Below are 9,209 nucleotides of genomic sequence, written 5' to 3' on the forward strand. Positions count from 1 at the left end.
AAATTAAACTAACAATTTTATCCTAAAATTCTATCCAAATATAATTCTAAATTATTTTTTTTATCTTATGAAATCTATCTAACATGGCGCGACACTTGGCGAAAAGTTAAAACGTCAAATGTCGATGTCTCGTCACCTGGCTAAAAATGACTCTAGATTGTAAAGTATATTGTTTTAATTGATTAGAATACATTATAAATAATGGATGTGGTGCATTTTGAGCTAATTCCTTCGCTCCAAAAAAATAATATGATACAAAAAATAAATTTATATGATAATTTATGATTGTAATAATTTTTTTTTTAATAAAATTATAATTTAATTTGTACATATGAAATATTGATACTTTATCGAAAATAAAACTCTAAATTAACAATTTTATCCTAAAATTCTATCCAAATTTGATTGAAAATAGAATTCTAAATTAATTTTTTGTATCATACAAATTGAATTCTATATAACTCTATCCTACGTGGCGCGACACTTGGCGAAAAGTTAGAGCGCCAAGTGTCTCTATCTCGTCGTCTGGCTAAAAATTTAGCTTTATATATTAGTTATATTATATATATTGTGTTTGTATCCTTTGTCAAAAAAATATATTCAAATTGAGAATTGTATTCAACGTGTCTGGAAGTCGTGACTTACAATCTGACTGACTGCTTCATCTTTTTACCTTCAAAACTAACACGACACCACGTGTAGTTTGTACATTCCTAAATCAACAATCCTGCACTTTCGTGTACCTTATCACCACTCACTTCTAAAATTACCATTTTACCCCTCCACTGTTCAACTAGATTCGCATAGCTAAGGCACAAAATACAGGATCTTCCTCCTGAAAACCATCAGCAATTCAGCAACATTCATTTCTTCTCTCTCTTCCTCAAATACTAACCACAATTTAATTCACAAATTTCAACGTTAAAGTCAAACATTTTAACTTCATCATCTAATCGGTTTTTTAAAAAAAAAATCAGATCAAAATATCAAAATCCTTGTTTTTGGATAAAAATGGCGAATTGCAGTGAGATGTCTGCATTTACATTCTCAGACTTCCCAGAAGATGTGCAACTTTGCATCTTATCATTCTTAACACCAACTGAAATCTCCGCCTTTACCTGCACCTCGAAACGTTTCGTATCGCTGTTTCTAAACGGCGGCGTTTGGTACGCCATGTGTGACCGAAGGTGGGGTTCGAAGACCCAGATCAGAAAATGGGGCGACGGGAAAATCGGGTTCAAACTCCTCTACAAGACGTTGTCGGAGTACGAGAATCTTGTCGGATTTTGGCGGAGAAGCGGCGGAATTGCCGGCGGAGGAATCTTCGGCGACGCCCCTCTTGTGTTCTTCGAGTGGGGTGAATCCTGTGTAACAGGGTCTAGGTTAACACCTTCCAAAGATGGTTCTTACAATGTCATCAAGTCGCCCTTCATTCGCTTGAGTTTATCTGCTGATGGGCAGCCCTTGAATTACCTAATAAATTATACCCAATACAATGAGAAGGAATTGTGTTCGTGTTCGAGTTCGAGTTCGGGGATGGATTTGATTCAAGTGAATGTTAATTTTATGGGGAAAGGTCATGTGGTGTTAGAGGAAAGTAATTGGAATTGTGGGAATTCAGGAGGTTCTCCAAATGGTAATGGTAATGGGAATAAGAATTTTGACAATGTTATAGTAGGGAGTCCAGAGGTGGAGATTGGGTCGCCGCCGGACCGGATGATGTCGGAGATGTATCAGTATTTTGCTAATAGGACGAGTCCTGGGGCGGGCGGGGAGCGGGCTTGGAGGCGGCAGAGGAGGAGGGAGAAAGAGAGGCAAGGGAGGAGGAAGTGGGAGCCTGAACATCTTGTTAAGATAGTTAATTGCTCCCCTTCTCCTTCGCGCCCTTTGCAGGGCCTTTGGAAGGTTTGTATGTTGATTTATTTCTGTAGTTTTGTTTTGCTTTGTTACATCTTATGATGTTTCATGTTGTTCCATTTTCTGTTCAATTTGATTTTTTTTTTCCTATGATTATAAATTTATTATATGATGCTGAAGGTGCATTGAGACTGGGAACATTGTTGATCAATTACTATATTAGAATTGATAAGTTCGGCATTTCAATTACTATGATGGATAGTTTTTGGTAATACAAGTAGTTTAGTTTTCAGGTTTTCTGTCGAATTACAAGTTTCAAGTGATATTTAGTACTCAGCATCTTTTTCAAAGGTTATAACTTATAAGTTTGATTTCTGATTCTTATTTTTGGTTGCCGCCTACTCTTTTAAATTTTAAATGCTGGACGTTTTAACCATGACTTACAGCTTCATTTCACTGTGTTTTTCCTGTTGTTTGTTCTGATATTGAAGAAAATTCATGGTGAAGTTTAGGTTACCTCATTGTTGCTCCTTTGTTAGTTAAGGTGTTACTTGATGAGTTAATATGCCTTTCATTCTAAAAGGTTTACTGCTTTTTCCCTTCCCCATCTTTGAAGTATACTTCCCTTGGCCCAGTAAGTATTTGTGGTTATTTCTCTTTTGACTTGATGTTGTACTGTTTAAGTTATTAGTAACTAAAAGACTTAAGTCTCGACAAAATTTTATTATAATGGCATGGAATATAATATTGATAGGAAATCTTGTTTAAAACCAGTTCATGTATAGTAAGTCTTTGAAAATATGTACTTCTATAAGCCTATATAGAGCTTTTTAAAAGGACTACTATGTATTTTGTAATATCGTTTCATCAGTTTAAACATGGCCTAAATCTCTGTTTTAAGTGACGTTTTAAAGAGATTGTTCCAGGAGGTGGCTACTCGTTTGTAATTTTAGTTGGATAATATGCACTTTCCCTTCTATTTGGTAACATATAAGGTAGGACTGCCCTTTATCAGATTACAAAAGATGAAAAAACCCTTTAATAAAATTTAAAAAGTGGGTAAATTGTAGAGTAAAAACTGGGAAACAGTGGCATTAAGGCTTAGAAGAAAGGCGGCATCTCATCAGCCAAGATCTTGTCAGTGCCACCACCAATATTACTTTGTACTCCGTATTAGATTATTCTTGGTCATTCTTTCAATACTCATTCACGTTGAATTCTGTTGAATCAGCTAGAACCGTAGTGTTTTGGATTAATATGTTTGTCAATGGATGAAGTTACTGATGAAGATAACCTCGAGAATGATGATGGCAAAACTCATATCTTATTGGATCTCAGTGGTTTTTGTGGGTTTGATTTAATTGTTTGTAATACTCCGCATATTATTTAGTAGTTTTTGGATTTTGCTCTCTTTATAGAAGTTTTGATGATTTATGCATTGTCTGTGCATAAAAATTGAATTTAATTCAGAAATTGAACTTGAAAATTACAGTAGATTTTTGTGAATTTGCTATAACTGCTATTGTTCTAAAAAAACTCAGCCTTTGTTTATGAAAATACTGTTCATTAATATACTGTTATTGTTGAATTAGCTAGTAAATGTGTATCATGAATGTTATTAGCCTTTATTGTTGAATACTCTGTATGAAGTCATCGCTATAGAAAAGTCGGAGTTTGTTGTTGATATACTGTTCTTGTTTCTTCTCTCTTCTTCTGCAAGTTCAATTCATCTCATTTGTACTAAGCAGCTCCTTCTCCAATTGGCTAAAAATAAAAATGCCAGATCCTTCTCTAACTGTCCTGTCCAGCGCACACGGCTATAGTTCCCACGATCACGAGGATGGGAACTGGGAAGAGGGGATTTCTAGGAGCAGAATGTTTACAATCAAGGGAAGTGCATTTAACTTTTCAGAGCCCATATCCTATTATACTTCCCCATTAATATTTTATAGGATGGAAGATCCATTTTACCGCCAGTATAGGGCAGGGTGCCCTTTGGTCCCTTTTGCATTGGAGTGAAAGTATACTTAAAAAAAGCGAGGGATCTGAGTTTCATGGCGGAAGTAGAAGTACAGGTAAATTAAGTATTTTCTTTGCTACAACAGTAACTAAGCAAATAAGGGTAGAATTTTATGGAAAAAACTAAAACATAAAGACTAATGATATATAGTTTTGTTTCGGAACAGAGTAGTAGTTGTTAAAAAAAAAAATATTATTTACAATACTGTGCAAAAATGTTCAGTTTGGTTGATGGCTTAAAATTCCTCTGTTTCAGACAATTGGGAAAAAGGACAAAGCTTTTTTTTTTTTTTTTTTTTTGGGTGGGGGGAGAGGGGGTGGGGTGGGGTGAGGTGGGGGCGGGGGCGGGGATTGAAAGAAAAATTAAGATACATTTTGTAGAATATGACTTCTGTTCTATAAATTTTGGAAACAACAATTGAGCACCCCCTCTCTGTTTTCTAATAGTAATGTTTTTCTTTTTCCTAATTTGCGGCTTCCCCTAATTCTCGTTACTTTTAATTTATGTGAATTTGCATTGCTTATTCAATTTCATAGAAGGAAGCAAACTTAGTTTTTACGCTTGGTGATAGAGTGCATGCTATAGTTTGACCACCATAACTTGTGTTGTCTACGAATTTGCCTGCATACAAGTATGAATTTTGCTGACTTGTTGAGATAATGGTGGGCTTCACAAATGATTTGTCCTCACCTTTTCGATCAGAATAGAAAGAGGAAATGTGATTATTTCTCCACGAATTTTATTGTAAGAAACCAAGGGAAGATTTGTGAAATCTCTGTGGAACTGGAATGCATCATCTGTGCTTTTTATGACAGCTGGATTGCTCCTTGCTTGTATTACTCTTTTTGCATTGCCAAATAAGTACAAGATAAAGTTATTGTGTTAGTATATTCCTTTTCAAAAAGAAACCAAGGGAAATATTGAGAAATCTTTTCTACAGAACTGGAATGCATTTTTTGTCCTTTAAAAGACAGCTTGGAATGCTCCTTGCTCGAACACATATATGTGTGTCTCTGCTTCTGCATCAAATTGAGATGATAAATTGTAAGAAAATGGTATTTCAGAAGCATCATCTGTAAGCTTTTGTGTAGTGTTCGCCCGTTTTGGCTTTCAGTATTATATTAATTGTGGAAATGATTTTATGAACCTTCATCTGCTGAACATGTCTCTGAAGTGATTTATGTTGCAAATCCATTTTGACATGTTGCTTTTATATCGAATTTTATTTTTTCATTGTGAGCTTTGGCATTTCAGATAAAGCTGTGATAATAAATATTTTTTTTTTCGTATTCCGGTGTGTAAAGGAAGGCGAAACAAAAATGTTATTTGTTTCTTTGCTTTGATTTTCTTTATCCTGTTTAAATCTTTTGGATGCCTTAAAGAGCTTCTTAGTTGACATTATCCCTGATGCTGCAGGGTATAAACGATGACATGAGTCTTGATTTTTATCTTGTGGCATACGATGACATTGGAGGTGTCGCCTGTCGAAGAGTTGGGGACTCTTTGCAACCCCTCTCTGGTTATGCACCTGTATTTTGGACTTCAAATGCAACATTTATTGAATCCCCACTATCTCACGAAGAAGATTATGTATACAATACCCGGATGCATCTTTGGCCTACAGCTGAAGTAGAAGATGATATTTATGAGTATTCGCCTTCACGTGTTATGTACATCAACTCAAGTTACGACCTTATTATTCCCGATTCTACAGGGAGTTCAACAAATCCTCGTCATGTTGAAGGAAGGATTTGGCAATATGTTGATGGGTCATTTGGGTTTGGATTTCTTCGTAACAATTTTATCGTGGACATGAAGCATATTGCCCAAGATGACTATCTTTTGGATGCTGCTGAAGTTTATTGTGGCTGATCCATTCTTTGGATCCATTTATGTGCAGAGTTCAGAGACAACTCTAATGTTTTAGATATCGCAGCTTGTGATTCAAGATGTTTTAATTCGTTCTTTCTTTTTTTTAGTAACTTGTAAGTGACTAGGCCCATATTTGGCGTGGGGCAACCGATGAACCGAGGTACCCACCCCAGGCCCTAAATCACTTGTAGTGTTGTAACATATTCTTGTACGATATCCCAGGGTTATTTTCTAGTTGGGCTAGTTCTATTTAACCCTAACCATTCTTTCTTTTAATTTTGTGCATTTACTGGATTATACTGTAATATTCAATGATCCTCAAACCCCGCAATTTGTAATAATTTTTCAGATTTTAATAATGTTACATGACAGAATTTCATATACTTGAGCAAATAAGTTTGTTTTTACAAAGTAATCCATCTATAAATGTTTATTAAAATCGGATTTACACTAATTTAGTGTAAATTTGCTTCTTAAAGGAAACAAATATTGTCTCCTTTTTTACTCACACGTGCGCGTTAGTTTTTTCAAATTTAACAAAAAGCTTAATTTTCTCTTTCTTCTTCATTATTCAGTAAACTACTTTCTCTCTCTTGTTTCTTCCTCAATTCGCCATTTTCTCTCTCTTCGAACAGCATTTTCACTCTCTTCAATCTTTCTTCTACAATCGATTGTTGCTTTCTGCGTTTGAATTTTGAAGTTTATTTGCTGAATTCAGGTTCGTTTACTTTTTTTTTTTGCGATTTTTATTAGTTTTAAGTTGTTTTGAATCTTCGATTATTAGGTTTTTTGATTTTGTTTTTGTTTTCGATTATCGTAGTGTTTTATTCTGCAATGGTTAAGAAGAAGATTACAAAGAAGTCTTCAGATGTTGAAGGAGTGTTTACTTAAATTTTTCATCACTTTTTCAAAATTTTCAATTGAATTTTCGCTAATATATGTTGAATTAGTAGTGCATGTTATTTTTGTAGTTTTACTTGATTTTTCATGCAGATTCTGAGTATTGAATTTGAATTTTGAAGTTAATATGTTTAATATTGCTTTATTTTTTTGTTCATTGTTTATAATTTGTTAAAAATTTGTTATATATGTGTTGTTGTGTTGTATGTTATACCTATTTTTCATGTTTATTTTCAGAATTTTTTTTATCATTGCTTATTATTCTTTTAATTTTGCATGTTAGGTTTTTAGCAGAGAATGCTAATTAAACTGATTTTAGGTTTAGTTTTTATGTTTTGGTTTGAGTATGAGTATAATAGGCATATGTGCATTGTGTGTTGTGTATCTTTGTTTGATTAACATGCATATAATAGGCATATGTCACTTTATGCTGTTAAAAGGGTCACTTTATGCATATAAAAGGGTCACTTTTTGCTGTTAAAAGGGTCACTTTGTGTTGTTAAAAGGTTCTCTTTGTTTTGTTAAAAGGGTCACTTTGTGCTGTTAAAAGGGTTACTTTGTGCAGTTAAAAGGGTCACTTTGTCCACATTATTCTAAATTTTTCCATGAGTAATTTCTGAATTTGTAATTTTTTGTTATTTCTCTGTAATAATTAGATACAGGTGGTTCAATAGGTGGTTATCGTTATAAAATGCCTACAAAAGGAAAAGGAAAGCCTAAAGAGCCTGCTAAGGCTAAAGCAGTACCAAAAAAGACCCATATAGTTCCTGAGAAGAGCAAAGAAGTACCTAAAAAGGCTGTGATAATTCCTGAGAAGGGCTTAATTATTTCTAAGAATGACAAACTAGAGTCTGAGAAGGCCAAAATTGCACCTAAGAAAGCTAAAACAATGGAAGATTCTGATTATGAAATGCTTTCTAATTCTGATTCTGATTCTGAATCTTTTGTGTAAGCATACATAGTTTTTTTTTTTTTAACATTTTTTTAATTATATTTTGTTTTTAGTTTATATTGTTTCAGTTACATTTTTTTTATTATTATTATTTAGGGAGCGAAGAAGCTTGATTGCAAGGTGTAGACCCTATTCATTGGAAATTTTGTTGCAGAACTTTAGTCCTGAGCAAAAACAAGCTGTTGAAGAAATTGGTTTTGGAGGTTTATTACATCTAAAATTGAAAACTCTTAATCGTCAAATTTTACCTTGGCTTGTTGAAAACTTCAATGGTGGTAGCTGCATGTTTACCATCGCTACTGGTAAAGAATTTGTTGTTACTAGAAATGATATATGCGATGTGTTTTGCTTGCCTTTGAGTGATATTTGCATTCCCGAACTTAATAAAAATTCTGAAGATGAAAGTGTAGATAAACGTATCATTCAGGCATGGAGATCTGATTATGGTCTTTCTGGTAAGCAACCTCTTCATTTGTCAAAATTGGAGTTTCGGATGGTTGATTTGGTTGATGGAGGGGAAGAATTTAAGAGGTGTTTTGTTCTTCAAGCTATGTCTAGCTTTTTAGCTCCTTATACTAATAGGAATGTTTCATTGAAGTTGCTGAAAGCTGTTGAAAAAGTTGATGAAATTAAAACTTTAGATTGGTGTTCATATGTTTTGAAAAAGTTAAAGAAGGCTGTTCAGAAGTATAAGGATGATGAAACTGCTCAAAATGTTAGTGGTTGTTTGCTGGCTTTGCAAATTATGTATTTTCATCGTCTAAATTTTCAAGGTGAAAAGGAAAGTAGTACTCTTCCTTTGATTCAACATTGGACGGATGTAAAGATTAAGAAGCGGATTAAGTTAGAGATCAAAGCTGGTGGTTATGGGCAGGGACCGTTGGATACTTTTACATATCCTGTGTCACAGCTTAATTTTAGGGAAACTGTTTTTAAGCCAGCTCCTACTTTGGGTTATGATAAGGGTGCTTCTACAAGTGGTACCACTGGCCGCATTGTTGCATTTGAGCTTCAAATTAAAGAAATTTCAACTGATGTAAGTGTTCTGTTTTCTTATATGTTTAGTTATTATTGCTTTATGGGACAAAAGTTATCCTTTTTGTGTACAAAAGTTACCCTTTATTTGCACCAAAGTTACCCTTTATATGCATTAAAGTTGTCCTAAATATTAAGTTAAAAGGGTTACTTTATGCATATAAAAGGGTAACTTTATGCATTTAAAAGGGCCACTTTAAGCATATATTTTGAATTTTTTACTTATTTTATTATTTTTAATTGTAACATTTATTTATTTTTCTTTGTTCATATGTTTGTAGGTTGTTCATGAAACATTTCTTTTGTTTAAAAGAAATATGGATGTTTTATTATTTGTTCAGTCAACTGGTTTTCAAACCTTAAATGATCTGATTACTTCTCGCAGAAGTGTTTCATTATCTTCTGATGATTCTGTTTCAGTTTCTCAAACTGAACAGCTACTCTCTGATCCTCATTATCTGAAGATTTTAGATGGTTTAATTGATGAGTGTAATAAAATGAAGTCTATACATGATTTGTTTTGCGGTTTTTATGAACCTACAGAAGGTAATAAAGATGTTGTTCCTGAAAAAG

The 9,209-nt window shown here is 33.7% G+C and overlaps 1 protein-coding gene across 1 annotated transcript; it reads left to right on the forward strand.

The window, feature by feature from the left end:
• Positions 1–705: 705 nt before the first annotated feature.
• Positions 706–6,120, forward strand: LOC145640996 (F-box protein At3g12350-like). The gene is made up of 2 exons (XM_081692204.1): positions 706–1,905; positions 5,294–6,120. The coding sequence occupies exons 1-2, from the start codon at positions 1,012–1,014 to the stop codon at positions 5,747–5,749; spliced, it is 1,350 nt and encodes a 449-aa protein (XP_081548330.1). The 5' UTR covers positions 706–1,011; the 3' UTR covers positions 5,750–6,120.
• The last annotated feature ends 3,089 nt before the right edge of the window (positions 6,121–9,209 follow it).

The sequence above is a fragment of the Chenopodium album genome, chromosome 7 (assembly GCF_948465745.1).
Source record: "Chenopodium album chromosome 7, dcCheAlbu1.1, whole genome shotgun sequence".
Taxonomy (NCBI): Eukaryota; Viridiplantae; Streptophyta; class Magnoliopsida; order Caryophyllales; family Amaranthaceae; genus Chenopodium; species Chenopodium album.

Bases quoted from the DNA above. Each gene is read 5' to 3' on its own strand.
- LOC145640996 (XM_081692204.1), top strand. From the start codon at position 1,012: ATGGCGAATTGCAGTGAGATGTCTGCATTTACATTCTCAGACTTCCCA. The intron at 1,906-5,293 runs GTTTGTATGTTG...CTGATGCTGCAG, and splicing joins CTTTGCAGGGCCTTTGGAAG to GGTATAAACGATGACATGAG.